Source organism: Nelumbo nucifera, chromosome 1 (genome assembly GCF_055504915.1).
Source record: "Nelumbo nucifera cultivar China Antique chromosome 1, China Antique-T2T, whole genome shotgun sequence".
Lineage (NCBI taxonomy): Eukaryota > Viridiplantae > Streptophyta > Magnoliopsida > Proteales > Nelumbonaceae > Nelumbo > Nelumbo nucifera.
The window spans coordinates 137,403,985-137,426,540 of NC_142649.1; the positions used below are offsets into that span (position 1 = coordinate 137,403,985).

General features: G+C 40.2%; 2 protein-coding genes across 2 annotated transcripts; one reads left to right on the forward strand and one right to left on the reverse strand.

Annotated features, from left to right (window-relative positions):
* Nucleotides 1–12,250: 12,250 nt before the first annotated feature.
* On the forward strand, nucleotides 12,251–19,467 carry LOC104612266 (protein TRANSPORT INHIBITOR RESPONSE 1-like). The gene is made up of 4 exons (XM_010279623.2): nucleotides 12,251–13,553; nucleotides 15,436–15,928; nucleotides 17,082–17,854; nucleotides 18,890–19,467. Exons 1-3 carry the CDS (start codon nucleotides 13,054–13,056, stop codon nucleotides 17,838–17,840), a joined length of 1,752 nt encoding a protein of 583 aa, XP_010277925.1. The 5' UTR covers nucleotides 12,251–13,053; the 3' UTR covers nucleotides 17,841–17,854; nucleotides 18,890–19,467.
* On the reverse strand, nucleotides 18,983–19,593 carry LOC104612267 (uncharacterized). The gene is made up of 2 exons (XM_010279624.2): nucleotides 19,456–19,593; nucleotides 18,983–19,321 (listed from the first exon to the last, which is right to left on the reverse strand). Exons 1-2 carry the CDS (start codon nucleotides 19,591–19,593, stop codon nucleotides 19,130–19,132), a joined length of 330 nt encoding a protein of 109 aa, XP_010277926.1. The 3' UTR covers nucleotides 18,983–19,129.
* Between the last annotated feature and the right edge of the window lie 2,963 nt (nucleotides 19,594–22,556).

Consider the following 22,556-nt stretch of genomic DNA (forward strand, 5'->3'; position numbering starts at 1 on the left):
ATGGTCATGAAGTTGCTACCCCTTGGTCATCTGCGCTGTCATGAACTGCTTCAGGACCTTTTGGCAAGTAGAACGGTTCTGCTCTTCGTACATAGTTTTCAGACTATCCAATATGTCTTTGGCTAGTTCGATCTGATCGAACTGCCTCTGTATCGGATTATCTAAAGAGGCTATGATATAGCAGCAGGCTAGGGAGTTTTTCTCCTCCCATTCTTGGTATTCCCTCCTACGGGCTTCTGAAGCCCTTTCTCCCGGACGATCTGGTGCAGGATTCTTTGCCAGTTTATCTAACTTTTCTGAAGTCGGGACCATCATAAGGTTTTTGTACCAGTCGGCATAGTTTGGGCCCTTAAGTTTGTTGTCGTCATGCAACTTAGAAAATTGTTCGTTTGCCATTTTCTAGTGAAACAACAAAACGTTAGTCCACAACCTTAGTTTGATTCATGTTACCTACATAGATATGGCTTTTAATCTATGTTTCATTCCCATTTGTTCATCTCTGAGATTTCCCTCCTATCTCAGTGACGGAGATGGCAAAATGTCTCTAGAAATGTGGGAAATCACATAGGGTGCGTGGAGCCAACTATTTCAGCTACATAACCCCACCACCTGTCTGTGATGGATCATATCCACTCATCGTATGAGTTTCTCTTTGGCCTCTGTCAAACAAGGTTCATAGCCATTTTAGGGTAAACCTTTCTATCCAGTGAGTGCTCACCCATCATATTCAGGTTACGCCAAGGTACCGTGAGAGAGTTCCCATTTTCTGGTGAAGCCCTCCCACATCGGTCTATGACGCTCCTATCATCTTATGAAACACTCTGATAGACCCAATAGCAAATGGATGGCCCAATTTTATGGTGTGTTTCCTCATTACTAAAGGACTCATCATCGTGCTAATGACGGAAGGCTTTAGAGAGTCCATCATATGGATCTCCCTATCACATGCACTCATATTATCAGAGGGAACAAGAGATTACACCCTAGTTAATTTAGGTCAAATCAAAGTGGCTCCCACTGACTTTCATAAAGTCAGATTTCTGGTGGCCCAATTCGGCTAGGGTTTTCGCACGTGTTCCTTTTCAGGGTTGTGGGGCCCACCATGAAAGGAAGGGGTCATCCAATGACTGTAAGGGACACCATGGCAATGATGTGCATTCAACCATGGTGTGCGCGAGAGCCACTAACGTATCATCATGGGCCAAGTGCTTATGGCCCATGGTCGCAGCACATCAAACATCCACATATCGCATGTAATGGAAGAATTGATCCAATCAATTAGTTGCTGTAAAGCCCATTTATAATCCATAACATTAACAATTAACATTATCTAGGTATATGGGCTAATTAGTAGTTAGCAGTTCGGCCCATATAGCTTTTACACAAAAATGGGCTTTTGTAGTTTTAACCTTTTAAAACCGGGCTTTACAGGTTGGGCCGAATTGGTTCTTCCAATTAAAGATTAGTTACAGACCTGAAAGTGGGAGAAATCAGGGCTGAGAACAAACCAATTTTCAATTCAAGAAACAATTCAAGAAAGATCTGAAATTAATATTTCTGATTTTAGACAATCACAAATCAGATATGGACTATTCGTACCACCTGCAAAACAGAGATTAGTAATCAAGGATTGTAGTTTCAGAAACTGCAAAATGTAGAATGCGATATCACGATATGCAAATCTCTAGTGCCGCCGCCATCTTCAATCAAGAAATTAAAAAAAAAAAAACAGAAACCTAATTTATATTAATTAATTACATTCTTGATTGAATCTTATACATTCAGTCTAGAAAAATAAAAAAAAAATATTTTACAGACCGAATAGAATAGAAACTACAAAAAAAGATTGTGCAGACTATCTGCGCCAAATCTGCACTTCGATCTCCATGTACGAACAACCCATTTAAATCAAGTAATTAATTAAGAACATTTCCAAATAAATTTTAGATTTAACAAAAATTAATTTCAGATCAATTGCCCACATCCATAAACAATTTCTTGGAATAAAACAACAATCTACGCAAATCCAGGTATAACAGCTTCTGCCCAATTGCGCAGGTTCAGATATGATTTTCTTGGTTCAAGATTTGAACCTGTGGCTCTGATACCAATGAAAGGAGGGAGAGATCCATCGTATGGACACCAAGAATGCAGCGGAATAGGGTAGGCGAATTTCAAAAATTTCTCTCCTCCCTTCCAACTGGGAATTATATTCCCTGATTTTAGAATACAATATTCAAGGATCTAATCGAACCAGATCTGAACCAAAGAGAAAGGGAAGGGTTATACCTGATACGGAGAGTCGGTATCTCCCAACGTCGGTGTTCACGCCCAAAGAATACTCCCAAGATCTGCTCCCACTGAACATGACGCAGAGATACCGAAACAGAACCAGTAGTGCTCCCACTGATCTTATCAGGAGGTTACCAGATTCAAATCTTTATTTGAATCTCAGATCCGCCCCTTTAAGTGGATAATTAAATCAGCCAGTTCGAAATGGGCTTTAGGCCCAATATGTATTAAGTGCTCAATAGGCTTCCAAACTGCTGCCTAGTTGGGCTTCTTTGTATGGTGTGGGACCCAAGCATTGATTTACACATCAGCCACATGGGTTTGGCCCAGCCTTTGTTACAAGGCCTATCCGAATTCACTGGAGAGCCCAGTGAACCCTTGAACCCATCACATGGACTCTATGGGCCCAACAATTACACTAAGTGGTCCCTGGGCCAATCTATCTTATAAAAACCCAGGGACTGTGGGCAGATGCAAGATTAGCCCTTCAGGTATAACCCTAAATGGCTTTACACTTAACCTCTCAACCCATAATGATCAAACACTGCCTGACAAGAGAGGACCTCTCCCTCGACTGCAAGGAACAGTGTTGCACTCTCTGCTCATATGGATCCCGGGAATTAAAACCATTTGCAAACATTTTGAAACCTTATATATATCTATATATCTATATATCTTATATATAAATTTTGCAAAACAAAATTCCAACGATTGAAATCAACTGCCGGCAGTTTGGTTTCCATCAGAGAGAGTGCATCCCTGATCATTACCTTTGTCCGACAAAGGGGCTGATACTATCACTATGATCACCCACTCAGATGAATTCTCAAACTGTCCCAACATACCCAGGTTTTGACCCCCGCTAAGGATCTCACTGATTGGCATATCAAAGACAGCCCAATCCGACACCTAGTGCAGTATCATAATCGAGATTAGGGATCAAGTGTAACTTTCCAGTTTTGCCCATCAATCACTAAGGTCTAGGGTAATACTAGAAATCTGGTCCAGTTCAAAGATTCAAGTAATCCCACACTGCATGTGCTTTGGGTCTCACCTTGGCAGCTGAGACAGGCCACCCCAACACTTGGCAGCACACTAGTGTCAGTCTTGGCAGGATAAATCTCCCCAGACTTATCCAACAGCTATGAACTTTTTAAAATAACACGAGTCTCATTAAGTGTCCAGTTTAAGGGTCTTACACAAAAACATACCACACAACATGAATCAAAGATGCATTTTATTCATTTACACTAAATGTCAAAAGTACATCAAAACTGATTGGAGCTAAGGGCATACAAAACTATCTAATAGCAAGAGGAGAACCATCTACAACACACAAACGAAATGATATTCATGTTCTTATCCTAGCAAGGAAGACCAAGTTGGCAGATAGGAAGGTGGCACCTAGGTTGTCGCACCAAAGAGTAAGAGGAAAATATAGAGTAACTCCAAGCTCGCGTAATAGCATTTGGCACTAGACAAGATCAATAGTGTAGTGGCTAAGTTCCTATATTTTGATTCAGTGTTGGAACATGCCACTGTGTGTTGCTTGTGTGAGCTCCATGAGATAATATTAGGCCCAAAGAAGATTCCGTGGCCTCCCTGAGATCATCTATCATTTGGGTAACCAGCCCAATCTATGTCAAATAACACATGAAGATCAAAATGTTTACAAAGGCGAAGAAGAATATCATGATTAGGCGTACCCTTAAGATAACATAGGATTCTTTTTACTGCAGCCTAATTATCAAAGGTTGGTGCCTTTAAAAATTGATAGACCTTGTTAACCGAAAAGGATATCTTGGGTCTAGTGAGTGTGAGATATTGAAGGGCACCAACCACACTCTGGTATGTGGTAACATCATCATGTGGAACGTCGGAAGTGGCAGAGAGTTTACAACTTACAACTATGGGCGATGAAGAGGGCTTCACCTCATGCATTTTGCAACGGATAAGAAGATCTTGCAAATATTTATGTTGTGATAGGTGAACACCAGCACTTGTGCGATGGCCTCCACTCCAAGAGAATAACTTAAGGGCCAAAGATTACGTAGAGAAAAGGTAGATCCCAAATCTACAACAACACGATATATGGTGTTTGGATAGGAGCCTATTAGCAAGATATAGGGTTGTCAACGGTCTGGGTCTAGTTTGGGATAAGGTAGAACCATCCCAAACTGATTACTAAAATCGGTAGAACCAGAACTGAATCAAACCCTAATAGTTCTACAAAACTAGAACCAGTACCAAACCGGCGAGAATTGGGACAACCGAGTATGTTCCAATAAGGCCCAATCATATAAACAAAAACTTGTTAACACTTGTAATTTTTTCAATAGAACAACTCTATAATAGGGAAAAAAACTAAGGAATCATCAATCATGTAATTTCATTTTCCAATAAACTACAAATCTATAATAGGGAAAAAATATGGAAGCATAAGGCAAGTTACAGAACTTTTGAGTTGGGAGACATAGAATGTCATCTGTCGCTGCTTCTAACTTCCACCACTGTTGTTGTTGCTTCAACTTCTATCTTCTATCGTTGCGACTATTGTCGTCGTCGTTGATTCCACTACTACAACTACCTATCTGCTTCCATGATTGAATCTTTAAGATTGAAGATGGCTAAAGAGTGAAAGGAGTTGAGAGTAGTTAAGTGAAGAGAGTAGAAGAGAGACAAGAGATTGAGTTGAATGAAAAGGGGAAAACGAGAGAAGAGATAGAAAAGTTTAGGTTGTCTTGAAGAGGAAGAAAGGTAGGCTAGGAATAGGAACCTAGGAAACTGAACACTCCATTGCTCTAGACTTCAAATGTCAAAATGGGAAATAAGAAATGAAATGAACCTTAACCCATTTGAATGGAAAGTTTCCTCCAACATAAACAAAATGACCATTTTGAACATATATGGTTAGAAATATTGCATATAAAATATTATATATTTAATATACATTATATAATCAGTTCAGGTCTGAGTTGATTTAGGACGGACAAAACCAGTACCAGTACAACTCATGGAACCTGATGAGGGCAGATTTGGCCCTCTAGTGAAATTTTGACACGTGGTACCTCGTGACAATTAGGCGACACCCAGGCAACAAATTACCAAGTTGGTGTCCCACCCGGGCACCGGCCTGGCGCAGTCTGACGCGGCCTGCGAGCTGTTTGGCACGCGGCCTGCATGCGGCCTGCGCGCTGCCTGTCACGCGGCCTGCGCACTGCCTGGCGCGGCCTGTGCGCGGCCTGCGCGACCTGGCCGACCTAGATCAGCCTGGCACATGGTCCGACCTGGCCGACCTAGCCGACCTGGATCAGCCCGGCACATGATCCGACCTAGCCGACCTGGATCAGCCTGGCACACGACCCGATCTGGCCGACTTAGCAACCCATAAGACGCCCACCGATAAACTCGGCACGCATACCCCACGAGCTCGGTAGCTTACCAAGGAGCTCGCTAAGAAGCTCGGTAGCTCACCAAAGAGCTCGCCAAGGAGCTAGGCAGCTCTCCAAGGAGCTTGCCAAGGAGCTCACTAGCAAGGAGCCAGGCAGCTCGGCAGAGCTCGCCACAAGCATCTCGACATAGCCCAAGGAGCTCGGCATAGCTCCCCCAGGCAACTCGCCACTTGTAGGGTAGCTCGGTACAGAAGAGCAGTTTGGCGTATCGCAGGAATATCTCCTGCCTGACAACCGTACCTGACAGATCTGGAGACCTGCACCTACGTCTCTCGCCAGGCGGCGCCTTGCCTGGCAGAGCTGTACTCTGCAACAGTCGCCTGCACCCGCCGCCTCAGTTCTGACAGCGATGACTGCGGCAGAGAGACAGAGGCGGTTATGCCTCACTTGACAGAGGCGGTCACGCCTGATTTGACAGGACACCGCTATATAAGGACTCCAACCCCCAAAGGCAAGGGGAGAGAATGAAAAAAATGGAGGTAATCCCTGCTCTCTAGCTCTCTCATATCATCTTCAAGCTCTCGACAATCAGAGTGCTAACTTAGGCATCGGAGAGTCCCCGCCGGGTAAATACCCCTGGACCCCTTAGTTTAGTTCTCGCAGGTTCCTCAGCTCTCGCTACCTACAAAGAGGAGGAAAAGATGGAGTTCTCGCAGGTCCCTCAGCTCCCACCGCCTACAAAGAGGAGGAAAAGATGGTGTTCTCGCAGGTCCCTCAGCTCCCGCAGCCTACAAAGGAGAGGAGATCACCTCATGTAGAGGGCAGTTGGGTTGCGCTACACCAGAGAGCTCCACCATCCTCTGAGTTACAGGCCGCCTTGGAACAGGTCAAATGATGAGTCCACCAAGGTAGCTCACCACCAGGGAGCTCAGCATAGCTTTCCCCCGGGCAGTTCGCCATCAGGGAGCTCGGCATAGCTCTCCCCCAGGCAGTTAGCCATCAGGCAGCTCACCACCAGGGAGCTCATCACCAGGGAGCTCATCACCAGGCAGCTCCCCACCATGGAGCTCGTCACCAAGTAGCTCACCACTAGGGAGCTCGTCACCAGGCAGCTCACCACCAGGGAGCTCGTCACCAAGCAGCTCCCCACCATGGAGCTCATCACCAAATAGCTCACCACCAGGGAGCTCGTCACCAGGCAACTCACCATCAGGGAGCTCGTCACCAAGTAGCTTGTCACCAGGCAGCTCACCACCAGGGAGCTCGTCACCAAGTAGCTTGTCACTAGGTAGCTCACCACCAGGTCCCCGGGTAGCTCGTCCCCGGGTAGCTCGTCACCGGGTAGCTCACCACTAGGGAGCTCGTCACCAGGCAGCTCCCCACCATGGAGTTCATCACCAAGTAGCTCACCACCAGGCAGTTTACCACCAGGGAGCTCCACCATCCTCTCTTGGGAGCAGGTCAAATGATGAGGCACTTAGCCAAAAAAATTGATACATCACAAAAAATTGGTACGTGACAAAAAATGATTACATGAAACCAAAACCAATATACTTGGTTTAGATGGTTTGGGTTTGTCGGGTAGAACCGACCCATTGATAGCCCTAGCAAGATATCATCGACAGAGACCAAGAGAATAGTGAAGTCTGAAGTGGTCTTATGAAATAAGAGTGAAACATCAGCCTTGGATTTAGAGAACTCCATGGACAGAAAATGCTCATGATGGCGGTGGAACCAAGCTTGTGGAGCTTGTTTGAGGCCATATAATGATTTGTTAAGCTTACAAACATAATGAAGATGCTTGGGATCCACAAAACCAATGGACTGTTGCATATACACCTCTTCTTGTAAATTTCCATAAAGGCATTATAGGCATTATAGGCATCTAGATGATGAATGGGCTAATTATTTGTGATAACAAGACTAAGAACCAGCCAAATGGTAGGGGGCTTGACAATGAGACTAAATGTCTCGGTGTAGTCCTAACCCACTTCGTAGTTAAAGTTCTTGGCAACCAACCGAGCTTTGAAACGGTCAATGGACTCATCGGGCTTCCATTTAATTCAAAACACCAACTTATTACCCACAATACCAAGTTAAACCCAAAGATTTTGGTGAATAGACAAATTGGTAATTATTGAGTGCCTTGAGTATTTATATATAAATTCTGTAATTTACAAGAGATAAGTATAAATGTGAAACAAGCTTTTGAATTTGAAAATAAACAATAGATATGCATAACGCCCCAAATCAGCATGTTATCACTTGTGTAACATTGAGTTGTACCTAACACAGATTGATGTATCTTTGTTTACATTCTCAAAATAGGAGCCATCCACATAGATTTTATAGCTCATAAATGATATGTGGGGATCCTCCAATGAAGCTATGTTCTTCTAAGTTACCAAACTTCCTTAGAAAGCATGTACAACAATATTTTCAAAAGCAACTCTTCAGGTTTTATAGTCTTGTATTCTTGTATTTTTATGTTCTTCGGAGCCCATATGAATTTGTGCCCTAAGCCTCCTTTACACTTCTCCCAACTTATTACTTAAATGCCTTTCTTTCCCCTTTGAGTTCCACCAAAAATCCTTGTACATCTTCTCAATTCTGTTTGTTATATTTTTTGGCAACAAAAGCATGTCCATTGTATAAACCAGTATGGCTTGAGCCATGGATTTAATAAATGCCAACATTCTAGCATGAGGCAAATTCTTTGCCCTTCATAAAAATAAGTGACTCATAATTCTATGTACCACTATGCTTCATGTTTTCATTTTCCCACCCATAACTTGGAGCTTAGGTATTTGTCATTAAAAGATAGAGATCCCACTCCCATTATTCTTGGCAACATTTTTTTTTTCTTTCTATCTATGCATATTTTCACTAAAATATATTCCATTTTTGTCTATTAATTCTCTAACCATGTTATCTCCTCAAAAAACCATAAAGTGTTTTTCATTGAATTAATTTGTTGGAGTTCATTTTTACAAAAGAAAAAATAATCATTTGCAAATAATAAATGAGGTGTGGTAGTTACATCTCTCCCTAACTTAATGTGTTAAATCTATGTTTTTTCTTTGCTTTTAAAGAAGAATAAAAAGGAGTTGCATTGATAAGATCAAAAGAAAGGGAAATAGTGGATCACTTTGTCTAATCCTTTTTCTAATTTCAAATAACTCATGTACAACTCCATTTACTAATCCTTCTAATTTCAAACAACTCATGTACAACTCCATTTACTTCGACATAAGTTGACAACAATGGTATGAGAGGGCATGGTTTACAGTATCAATTACATGGAAACGGGTGAGATGGCTGAAAATCAACATTATTCCGCCCATATCCATAGTATTGGACCAATAATGGCAAAGTATTGGTCTGTATACCAATATGGACTGATATTGTGAACATATCATGTCAATGTGTTTGTTTTTTTTTTCTTTACATTTGTTTTGCTTCTTTTAAATTCATATTCAAATTCAAATCCTAGACATCTCTCCCAATTAACTATCATTAATTTCTATATTTACCTTCTTTAGCTCCTATTACAAATTTAGATTCCCAATTTAATTTAAGGCATCTTTTCTAATTACTTAATTCCAATTATTAATTTCTCTATTTACTCATTAATTCCTAAGGAATAAGACACATTTACTTAGTTCTCACTTAACAAACACTATCAAAGTGTGCATTGATATTTGATGAATAATGGTATTTTTTGAAAATTATACAAAAAACATCATTTATTTTTGGGTTCGACTATGATATAGAAAATATATAATATCTGAAAATTTACTGACCAGTCTACTGAAATCATAAATGTGATAGCTAATCAGGTGTTATTTATCAAAATCTATGAATAGGTTTTGATTGGTCAAAACTCTTCCCATACCATATCTTTTCCGCAACATAGATTTTCCCTTTATTATTTAGTGAGAATGGTTTTCTTGTCATTTGCACACATTGTTGTAATCGGACAATCCCATCATATGACTTCCTAAACCAAACATTTTGTCTTTTGGGCTAAAAGGTGTGCAGCTCCCTTGATCTCCCTTTCAGTATACATAAAGCATATCTAATCAAATTTCATAGAAATCAACCGAATTTTGTCCAAAGATGCCCAATAAAACCAATCCACATCCTTTTTCTCTCCCATTGAGACCTAACATAGCCTTCTAACTTTTAGATTCTGCTATAGACTAGCAGTAATACACAGAACTAGTTCTATCATCACATTAGACTTAAAAATTCTCCGATTGTAAGACAACAATAGATTATTTAACCAATGAGCTCCTAATTGAGCTAATGTTTTTAACCCAAGGTTGGTTTAGATGGTCAAACTATTTGAACTATCACCTGGTCACAATTCCATGTTTAGGTCTTATAAACCCAAAATCTTTCAAAAATTATTGATTGGGTCAAAAACTATTTGACTTGAGTGATTGAACCCTTGACACATTCGACCTGAAAACTATAACTTACTCTCCAAAATATGATTATGATGATCTTTTCTTTTTTCTTTTTTAATTATTTTGGATCATATTTCAAGATCTATGCATCTCAAGGTGAGGAATGTCCTACTATTTTTTTTTCCCAAAAAAACTAATTTTGTCCTAAAATCGTAATTCTGAGCATTTTTATTAATAAAAATTAAAAGTTGAATTAAAGACATGACGTAAACATAAAATAATACTTATATATATATATTACCTGTAAAATATAATAATATAATACATATTGATACCTATATATGCATATTTATATATGTATATTAATTTTCTGATTGTGACGGGATGATCTATTTGTCCTAATAAAGAGGAAAAAAACGGTTCAGACAATTGGACCACTCAATCTGTATCCCTGAGACAAAAACGGTTCCATGTCCGATTCGGTTCAAATCATACTCATTACACATGTTACGGAAATTCTGTAACAGGGAAATGATTTAACAAATTTCTAGAAAGTAGGAAAAGTTTTAACCCATCTCTAACATTATCAAGGAAGTGTAGGTAGTTTCGAAAAATTTCCTGCTTATGAGCCAAACGTGTCAAAAACTCAAAATAGGAGGACGCAATTACCCTTTTAAAGAAATAAATATTTACAAATAATACCTTGGTTCTTGACGAGATTATCACCACTAAAACCAAGGTGCCCTTCCTTTCCTGACAAAAGCTGATGAAATCACGTGGCCTTTTCGGAATGGCTTCTAAAGTTCCAATTTTTCATCTCAGACATGACGATGACGCCATAACCCATAAGTGGCACAGATGTAAATTGTTCCAACTTCGAAGGCAATAGAAAATCCCAGTAGCCACCGATAACACCGTATTACGGAAAAATCTGAAAAGTTCAGCGATGATCCACAAAGACGAACCTAACCTTTAAGCTAATCGGCTTGGTTGTGCCAAGTACGAGGGCATTGGAGTAATTCGGTAATCATCAGAGTTCTCCGTTTGGACATTAAAGACATTTTCCTTGTTTTCGGGAAAATGTAAGACTTTTTCAAATAAAATACGATTAATTAATAATTAAGTGAGACGAAACGTCACACTCTCAAAGATGTTCAGAAATTTGTTCGGACAAGTTTTGGATCTTAATCGCTTTATGCTTTAGAAACGAGACGCGAGAGCAATTAATCTACCGAAGTTTTCACCAGAAGAGGTCTTCTGTGAACTGCAACAGAGATTCTAGCTACTAGCGAGATCAGGCAGTTGAAAACGAGATTTCATTCTGGAAAACGTAAAGCTTTAAGTCAAGACAAACTCCAAAGGAAGCGTAAAAGAAATAGAACAGTTTCGTTCGCTTCTGAAAGCTCTGCTCCGTCAAATCAGAATTCAGAGATGCGTTAGTCATAGAATCTGTGGTTTCTGCATTTTTTTTAACGTTAAGATATAGACGGACCGATTCTTGAATTATTCCTCTCGGTTTAAAAATACGGAGATTTTTAGTGGAAATCATGGCAGAGATTAATAATAAATAAGCCTTCATAATTCAATGATTTATGGAGTTTGTTGTGCGTCTGATCAGTCAAATGTGGCAGGGGAAAGGGAAGAAGACATGAATGAAGAAGGGGTGGGCCTGTGGGAGGAGATGTTCGAACTTCGAAGCATCGTGGAGGGGTAAAATTGTCATTACTGATAATAAAATGGAAAGGTCAGAAATCATGAGAGGGAGGCCGTACGGATTTCCCGTTCATGGCGGGGTAAAATTATTGAAAGAAATAGCTGTCTGTCGTGTTCATATCAGTAAATATTATAAAAATAATGGTAGAGTAGTATAATATTGTCATTTGCAGGGGCTTTTCTCGCATTGTTATTATTTGTTTACTCCACGGAGGAAAGATTCCTCCTTACAATACGCTCAATGCGCAGTGCGCATTCCAGGACTAGGCGCTCCCACGTTGTAAATATGCTTACGTGTCAGCAGAAACAGAGGGATGTGCGCACTGCGCATCCCTCCTGCTCATTAGTTCCATTATTATTTTTTTTTACCTCGCTCTATTTTTCTGCCATGTCTGTCACTCTGTCAGTGAGTTTAAGTTAATAAAGCCTTTTTCCCTGCTTTTGCTATAATACGCAATGGGTCGGCTCACAGACTCTCTGTCTCTGGTTGTTTTCAGAGGCTTAGATCTTTCCCTCCTTTTGGGTTATAAGGGTTTGTTTGGAGATTGGTAAATGGTGGATGGTGGACACTGGACACCCAAATCCAAATGACATCTAAGCATTCCAAACCATTTCTCTGATCTCTCCATTTTTTTCTCTTCTCTTTACCTGAGCTGTCTTCGTATGGGGGAGGGGATTTGAGAGCGACCTCCATGCCGTATCTGTCTTTCCGCTTATAAGGTTTTGAGATTCTTTCGATTTTTCCCCTTCTTCTGGAGACGCTTCAGGTGGAATAACTACAATTTCTTTATAACTTTTTCCTCTTTTTTGTTATTCTCCGTCGTCGAATTTAAATTGCAAAACTGTCTATTTCTTTCGGTCTTTGGTATGTTTTTCTTGGGTGCGAGCCTTTTCATGGCCGATAGATCGCATTTATGTTTATAACAGTAGCGGATTTGTTTTTCTTCTAATCTTTTTTTCCCCAGGTGCTGGAGTTATTGCAAATGTGAATTTCCATACGTGGTCTTAAAGCTTTTGTTTTTTCTACTGAGGAGATAAACCCGTTTTTTCTGCAACTTCTTTTTTTAATGTGACCTGCAGTTTCCACGATGGAGCTCAGCCAGTTTTTACTCTAGCATTCGGTTATATTATCCTAGACCTTCGAAACGAGTGAAAAAAATGATCTTTAGTTCAGATTCTTAAGAGTTTCCTTTTATTTGTTCCCAAATGGCGTTTAGGTTTTAGATTTTGAGGTTTGAGTAGGCATGGCTTCTAAGAGGCAAAAGGATTCGCCGGAGGAGGAGAAGAAGCAGGCTTCGTCGTTCCCGGACGAGGTCTTAGAATGTGTTCTTGGTTTCGTGAAATCCCACAGGGATAGGAGCTCTGTTTCTCTGGTTTGCAAGGACTGGTACAACGCCGAGAGATGGAGTCGTACGCATGTGTTTATAGGGAACTGCTACTCTGTTTCTCCTGAGATCCTAGTTCGGAGATTTCCCAACATTCGGAGCGTTACCCTGAAAGGGAAACCTCGGTTCTCAGACTTCAACCTTGTTCCCCTGAATTGGGGAGCCGATATCCATGCTTGGCTGGTGGTCTTCGCCTCAGCTTATTCTTTTCTGGAGGAGCTGAGACTCAAGAGGATGACCATCACTGACGAGAGCCTGGAGTTTCTCGCAAAGTCTTTCCCAAACTTCAAAGCTCTCTCCCTTGTTAGTTGTGATGGATTCAGCACTGATGGCCTTAAAGCTATTGTAGCTCATTGCAAGTGAGTTCCCTACTCGCTTCTTGCTTCATTTTGTCATCCCAAATTGCAGGTCTGCTGCATTTATTTTTCTCCTTTTTTAACGTATTGTAGCTTTGTTTCCTTCCAAATTAGTCTGCAACTGTTGGTTGTGATATATATGTATCAGAATAGCTAACTCTCCCCACCCTACCAGAGAAGAAAAAGGAAAGAAAGTTCCTGTCTTAGCAGTTTGCGGTTTGCTAATGTATAGATTGATCTTGGCTGGGGGGGGGGTGTGGAACTGGTATTCTATTCAAGGAAGAACGTATCGGCATCTTAGAAGTGATTGCATTCTTTTCTCCCCCTTTCTCCTTCATTCCTAGATGTGATCGATGAGTTTCTAATGTGGACATTTACTGAATGGCATGTCGTTGATATTGTCTTCAGCACAAAAATCTCCATTTTCACGGGGAAAGGAAGTCTATTGACTCCTTTGTTACCATTGGAGAGACTTGATGCTTCAGAAACTTCTAAACGACTTAGTTAATTCAATTATTTAATGGTTGTGCTTAACAGATGAGATTATTTCAGTTGGTGTTTGGAATATTTCACTATCTTTTCTGTAGCCGCTTGTATTCGTGGTTTCCCTTAGCTGACAAATGAATGATCATTTTTCTAAATATGTAGCAGCTTTTAAAATAGTTTATTTAGTGAAATGACTTGGATTCATGACAAGGATGTATTCATTTGAAATTAGACAATATGGCCAACAGGAATAATCTGTAGAAGTGGTAATATGGTTGACCTCTGAACTGCACAGCTTTGATAGTGACATCTTCCCTATTCTCTGATCTTATCTTATTTTAGATGGTTTCTAGATCCCTTCTCCTTGAAGCGTAAAGGGAGGGAAGCATCCAACACCACTTTCTTCTCCATTGGAGAGCAAGAATTAGAATGAGGTTAGACACATGCTATGACCCTTATTCCATGTTAAGCTAGGTGACGTGGTTCTGTGATCACAATAGGCTTATTGACATGTTGACCCACCAATCTTTAAAGGATCTGTTGTGCAAAAGCAATCTTTTATTTGCTCGTTCTTCATGGAAAATGAAAAGTTTGTCACTCTCAACGTCATTTTCTTTCCAAATTACTTGCTGTGTACTGAATTTTACACTCCGAAAAGCAGGCAAATAGAAAAAATTGGAGTATTTTCTCCAGATGCAGGGCCCTAAAATTGATTTCCATTTGTAAGGATATTTCATATTTGACTTTCCAACATGTGAAATTGTGAACTACTGGGAATTTTTCCTCTTTATCTTCTTTCTCCCCTGTTTGACAACGTCCAGTCTCCAGTGCATGCGTTTCTGTCAATATGCATGCTATATGCCATGATCTCTTGTAGAGAGTCTCCAGCCACATACTAATACAATAGAGATGCATGGAGGGAACATCTCCTCCATTCCGCATTTGTCAATTGAGAAATTTTCATTTGTGTTTGCCTGTTTGGTTTATCTGAAAATTAGTGTGAAGGGGAAGTTGTAGGAAAGTCCATAAACCATTTTATGAATTCCTTAAGAACTTACCAACGAATTTCCTCACTTATTTTCCAAGGAACCAAGTGCAGTTTACCTAATCTGTATGCGTAGTGTAGCATGTGTCTGGCACACTTTAAAGGTAAGTAACTCACACCATTGTACATGGGGTCACGGACTATGTGTTTAAAGATAAATAACCGAGTGCAGTTTACAACAATTTGTTTATTCAATTTTAGTTTCCCAGTTTTGCAATTAGTGTTCATAAGAATATTACAAATTTCTTCTTTCTTATTGCAGTAAGCCAGTAACTAATTTTCCATGTATTGTTATATTTCTCATGTTGAACCACAGCTGTTAACTCTTGTACCTTAATTCAATTTGAGTTACAGGAACTTGACTGAGCTGGACATACTGGAGAATGGAATTGATGATCTTGGAGGAAGCTGGTTAAGTTGTTTTCCTGAGAACTTTACATCATTAGAAGTTCTAAACTTTGCAAGTCTGAATAGCGAAGTCAACTTTGATGCCCTGGAGAGGCTTGTAGCCAGATGCAAATCACTCAAGGTATTAAAGGTAAACAAGAATGTGACTCTGGAACAATTACAAAGGCTGCTTGTGCACACTTCTCAGTTAACAGAGTTGGGGACGGGCTCCTTCTCACAAGAGCTCACACTTAGGGAGTATTCAGAACTGGAAAGTGCATTCAGCAACTGCAAGAACTTATATACACTCTCAGGTTTATCTGAAGCAACTTCTTTATATCTTCCAGCACTATATCCTGCCTGTGTGAATCTGACTTTCTTGAATCTAAGTGATGCTGCATTACAGAGTGCTGAGCTTGCTAAGCTCCTTCCTCATTGCCCACATCTTCGGCGCTTATGGGTAAGGAGTTTTCCATCCATAACTTTCTAAGTGGTTTACTTGTCCCCATCCTCCACTCAAAAGGAAAATACTTTGGCATTGTAATCACTGTGGCTGGGAATAGTGGAGGGGAGCTATTCCCTCAGTCCCTTTGTTTTACTTAGAACATAGGGGCTCAGATCTGCTATCCACAAGCTGTTCCCACTTCTCTACCCATGGAATATTACAACTGCACATTGGGAATATCTCCCTTGTCATTCATAGGGAGATGTTCCCAATACATGGCGGTGGTGTTCTTGTGGCAGGGATGTGGGAACTGTTCACGGTTAGTGGATCTGGAGTACGAACACGGGGCACATCAAGGAAGATTATAGTTCCCAAGTCTAGGATGTTCCACATGCCTCAACTTAAAAAAATGGATAGAACGTATTTTCCTAGGATGTTCATACAAGTCTAGGATGTTCCACATGCCATCACAGGCTGAAGCTTTCAAGTTCTGGACATAGAATTTTTTTTGAACATCTGTATTCTCCTGTGTCATATTGTATGAACATCAAAGGAACAACTATATTATGGTTATTAAATATAGTTGATGGAACCAGGACACCCAAAACCTTTTGACCCTTTGTGCAATCTTCAATATGTAGTAAGTTGGTAACCATGGGTTTTTCTAGGTTTTGTCTTCAATACTCTTCCTATTCTTAACCATCATCACCTTTCTTATTTTAAGTGTAAATTGTTAGTGACCCATTCAAAATTGTAGCGGTTAAAACAATGTTCACTGTTGAGCCAAAGAACTGGTTTAAAACACTTTCATCAGCCCTTTGTCACAAAAATACATGGGAAGAAAGTCTCTCTTTAACATGCACTGGTACACACTGGCTATAATAGCCAAAAAGAAAGGAATTTTATGTTTTGAACTTTGGTCATAAGCATTGGTGCAGAGAAAACTGTGCTGATGGATTACTGTGTCAAATGCAACTGTAGATTCCAGATTCAATTAACATAGAAACATTAAAAACATTGTTATTTGGTGTTCAATTGAGTCTTTAGTTCTCTACCGTTTGCTCCATTGACATTAACAAAATAACCCATTAAAAGAGTGCCTTCTGATGCTGTGCTATTTTTCTAAATCATCATTTTATTGCAACTCTAACCCTTTCCTTTCATACAGGTCTTGGACACTGTAGAAGACAAGGGGCTTGAGGCTGTGGGGTCCAGTTGCCCCTTGCTTGAGGAGCTCCGAGTATTCCCTGCTGAACCCTTTGAACAGGATGTTGTCATTGGTGGAGTGACAGAATCCGGTTTTGTGGCTGTCTCTCAAGGTTGCCGGAAGCTTCATTATGTCCTATATTTCTGTCGGCGGATGACCAATTCAGCAGTAGCTGCAGTAGTGAAAAATTGTCCTGATTTCACTCACTTCCGTCTCTGCATCATGAACCCTTGGGAGCCTGATTATCTGACAAAGGAGCCAATGGATGAGGCTTTTGGGGTAGTGGTGAAGACATGCACCAAACTTCAGAGGCTTGCAGTCTCAGGCTTGCTCACTGACTTGACATTTGAGTATATTGGGAAGTATGCAAAAAATCTGGAGACCCTCTCAGTGGCATTTGCAGGCAGCAGTGACCGTGGTATGCAGTGTGTTCTGGCAGGTTGCCCAAAACTAAGGAAACTTGAGATTAGGGATTGCCCATTTGGCAATGCAGCACTGCTGTCAGGGCTGGAGAGGTACGAGTCTATGAGGTCACTCTGGATGTCAGCGTGCCATGTGACAATGAATGGTTGTAGACTGCTGGCAAGAGAGATGCCAAGGCTGAATGTAGAGGTGATCAAAGAGGATGGAAGTGATGACACTCATGCTGAGAAGGTTTATGTCTATCGTTCTGTTGCTGGGCCAAGAAGGGATGCCCCACCTTTTGTTCTTACCCTCTGAAAATAAAGAGCAAGGTACTTTCTCACTTTCTCTGGACTGAACTTATTGCTTGATTGGCCAGTTTGGTTGAGTCAGTAAACTGAATAGTGCATTTCAGTTGCCCAAAATGACATGGCCGGTCCGTCATACATTAGGATGAGATGCTACTGAAATAAACATCAGTAGATCTTCCCATGGGAGATTTTTTTTTTTGATACGTAATCTTACCATAGGGTACGAGTGACTGCTTTTTAGCAACCGGGAAAAATAACTTGGTTCCACTGCCTTGATATCATTGTAACAAGGGCTTTAATGTTTATTCCCCTAGGAGCGACTTTAGAGGTTATTTTTGCCGTGGAGTTTGTTCTCTTAGGTTCATGTTATTGGATGGTCCTCAGGATTACACTTCACCACAGAGAATCTGGATTTCCTCCTTACAGAATTCTCCTCACAGCACATTGAAGCTGTGCATTGGGAACATCTCCCCATGAATGAAAAAATACTAGTATGGGAGATGTTCCTGATGTGCAGTTGCAATGTGCTGTGAAGTGGGTGTGAAGAGGAAATCCAAACTCCACACAGAAGTGGGATTTCCTAGGTCCTGTGGTCCGAGTACTTTTACTCGGTAACTTGGAAGAGATTTTTGTATCATCAGCTATGACTGGCTGTGCGCCCAGCCAGGAGAAGGATGTGTTTGTCCTTTCAGGAAACTAGAAATTCATGGGGACCTAACTATGCTGTCTTGATTTTTGACCTGTGATGTGGAACATTTTTCTTTATTTGTGGTCTAGGACTGGTGCCCTTGATATTGTTTAACCGGTCACCATAGAAGGGAAACCAGGCATCCGAAATGCGAGTGGTGTACTCCTACCCAAGGTGTTTGTCAATGCTTCTTTTATAAATGTTTGCTCAATATTGGCGTTCCCGTGTTGGTGTTTAAGCATACATCCATTAGATTCTATAATTCCTGATCTTTTGAGGTTCTTCATAACTTAAACTTCTAGGCATGCGTTAATAGAGCACTAAACTGGTTATGAGCCATCTAACAGGAATTTCCTTTTTTTTTTCAGACTGCCTATCGAGTTTCACAACTGGTTAACATGGAAGTTAAGAAGCAGCAGCCCAGATGTGATTCATCAAGGGATGAAAGAACAGTAGGGGACTGGGGAAATGCCAAATGTCATTGCAAACACTGATGATACTGTATCCCTTAACACAGTAAATCCATGAATAAGAAGAGAGGTCCCATGCCTCAACCGTGGTTGTCCATGCGGCAAACCCATATAAAGAGAGAAAAGGAAAAAGAAAGTTCATGCCATCACAGCGTCCAGGGATACCATCTGATTTGCTTCTAATTCTGGCTCCGCTGCACCCCTAAAGAGCAAGATGGCAAGGTTCCCAATGCAGAAGTAGATAAAGCAGCCATGGGAGTGAGTCACGAACGAACCGAAATCTGTTCCCACGATGCATTGCCAACCGAGTCCATATGACCGATCAAATTCCTGCATAAGATTGCAAAAGTCCCATAACAGAGAGATTAAGATTTTATTTTAAATTTATTATCAACAGTCAAGGTCTGGTCATGGCACTAAAAGTTAATGTTGTACAAAAAGTTGTTTATATTTGCGAACTTCACCATTTTTATGAAGCGAGCAATCTCAGTGGAATCGGTGACATCGAAGACGTCGAGAGCCTTTGCAGCTAGGCCGAGGGCGTCCTGCTGCATGGTTTGGAGCATATCCGTATCGCCAATAACAGCCTTGCCTTCTAACATGGCTAGTGTAGTAAGTAGTAACCTCGAGGAGAAGATGGGGAGGGGTGGGGTGGCAATTGGCAGAACAGCAAAGATGAAGAAGGGGAGAACAAATAAAAGAAACACAAGTCTAAACGTTGTAGCCTGGGTGGGAAATGAAGTAGAGGTGGTATTGAGGATTTATAGAGAGAGAGAGAGAGAGAGAGAGAGTAAAGGGGGTTGGTTGGTTGGTTCATTTGTAATTGAGAGGAATGAGGATCCATCATCTATTGGCTGTTGATGCTGTAGATTTATTCCGTGATTGTGTGACCCTGGTGAATGCATCTTGCATGGTGGAGGTCGCATGTTGGTATACCAGCTTGGACTGGCTAGGGTCAACTCTGTTGTCATGTTGTAAAAGGACATAAAATTCCCTCCTCAGTCCTGCGAGAGATTTGGCTGACAACGTTTGACAGCCAACAGTAGGATCACCCAGCAACTCTTTCTGCGCTGATATTACAGGGAGTATGTTTGAACTTTGAAGTAACGTGTCATGCAGGGAGACCCTGAAACCAAAAGGGGTGTGTCAGCCTAAGAGGAATTTGGACAGCCAAGGAGTTGGGTGCGATTCCTCGTCCACTGAAATGGGTGTTAGCCTAATAGGAAGAGCCGAGAGGGTCCAATGAGAAGCCCCTTGTGGGGTCTATGTTTGACAGCCATCAGATTGGGGTGTGCTAATACTAGCTATGTCGATCAGATGGTTGGTACGAGGGTTGAATATTTAGATTAAGGAAGTAGGGAAGTTTAGATGAAAGACCTAACCGGGCAATGTTTAGACTTCAGAGAACTTCTAATCATGTGGTGGATTTGGTCAAGACTCAACATAACACAGAACGTGGTAGACAAGGAGCTTGTGATATTTGATCAAATGGTCATACACTCGTACCAATTGGTTGAAAAAAAAAAAACACTTGGGAGTTGGGAGTACTATAGAAAAAAAGAAAAAGAAACTATTTCGAATCTGGTTCTCGAGTTCGCTTATCTTTACATCTTGATAGGTATTCCTGAATTATGGCTGGTATATTTCAAGATGGAAAGTGATTGAAAAGCTCCATCGCATAGAGGGAGGAGAATGTAGAATCCTTTTCTTTCAGAATCAGCATATTTTTTGTTTGTTTGTTTCTTGGTTTCATTCTACATTAAATTAAATGTCGACCGTTAATGTCATTTTAAATAGATTAATTGCATAGCCCGTCCCAAGAATCATCATTTTTGTCTGCTTTCTACCATCTAACCATCCAAATAATTGCTTATTTGGGTAAAACTTTTAGCTCTTTTAGATATAAAAAGAGCATCGGCTGTTTGTTACCCCACTCAGTCCCTTAATTGTCTTTTTAATTAAAAAATATATTGATTGCAATTACCAAGGTATAAAGTATCAGAAATGCCATGTGTATCAAAAATGTAATTTTAAGAGATGTATCATGATACATCCTGGATACGTATGTGTTTTTGGAGAAAGATTGAGATAAACATAGATATGCATGGAAGCATTATAAATAATTCACTAAATTATAAAAATACATTAATAACACTAAATATAAGGCTTTAATTAGGTGTACGCACATTGAATTAATAATATTTTAATGATTTTATAAAGAAATACATCATAGTCAATTATAATGTTATTAAAAAACCTATGCTCAATTATAAATTATAATTCTTAAGTTTTAAGGGATGGGAAAACCCAACAATGCTCAATTAATATATTTTAATGATTTTATGTTCTTTTTTTTGCATATCTAACATTTTATGAATGTGATTTAGAGTTTTAGAGTCATTTGGGAGTGAATGAAGGCTTGTTTAAGAGAAAAAGCTTTTTTTTTTTTTTTTTTCGTTTTTTATCCGTATCTTTTTCGTAGCACATCGGTCAATACGTTATCGATATGTCTAATACACTTTTGATACGGTGGAAAAAAGATGATACAATCAATATTCCTTTGTATCTTGTATCGGAATTAGAAAAATACAATGCGATATGTCCCATATCTGAGTGTATTGTGTTGAAATTTGAATGCAGATGAAACTTTTTATTTGGTATTAATTATTACTTGACACGTTGCTCTTTTTAATTAGTGAATAATACAACACCACATCAACCAGCTCAAGTAACCACAAAATTTCTTTTCTTACAGAGATGATAATAGCAGGATTTTCTGGGAGGTGCCAACTAGGCTACCCCCTCACTTGGTGTGCAAATGAAGCTTTGAAATAGCCCAAGCTGTTTTTATTTATTTATTTTTTCAAACAGCCGAAATTATCTCAATTTTTGACATGTTCGTCCAGTCCTTGATATAACTATCTAAACTATCTAATTTTTGTCCAAATTCAATGGCCAAACTATTATTTTATGCTTTTGGTATTTGGTGATATGGCCGAATCCCCGATAGGAGCTGTTGAGTAGCATAACACCACGTTAATAATCCCTCCCCAAAAACAGTGATAGTAGAAATCGAATTTGTATCTGTGTTGAAACAAACCAACTGAGCCACGGCTGAGTCGGCGATGGTTAAATGATTTATGGTATTTTATATGATTAAAATACTACCAATCCTCCCATGTGGATTTCGTCAAATACTACCTATCATGTTTACCTAATAACTTACACCCCTTAAACTGCCAAATTAGTTAACTGAACATATGGGATTAAGGTGGTAATACATGTTTTAATAAAATGGCCTTAATTTTAAATATTAGTTTTACCTCCATATTTTAATTGATAGAAGTACTCAAGTACCCTTTTAAGCATTAAATACAATTTTATAGGAGTGATTAATGTGGCGTTTGGTAGTGTGTATATATCATGGATGGTCCCATCTACGGTAAGATATAGCGTTCTGCTATGTGTGGACGGTCTCCGTCCACAAAATAGCATGGATAAGGACGGACCACGCCCCAATTTATCGTCCACAGTATTTTCTCGTGGATAGTTCACATTATGGTGT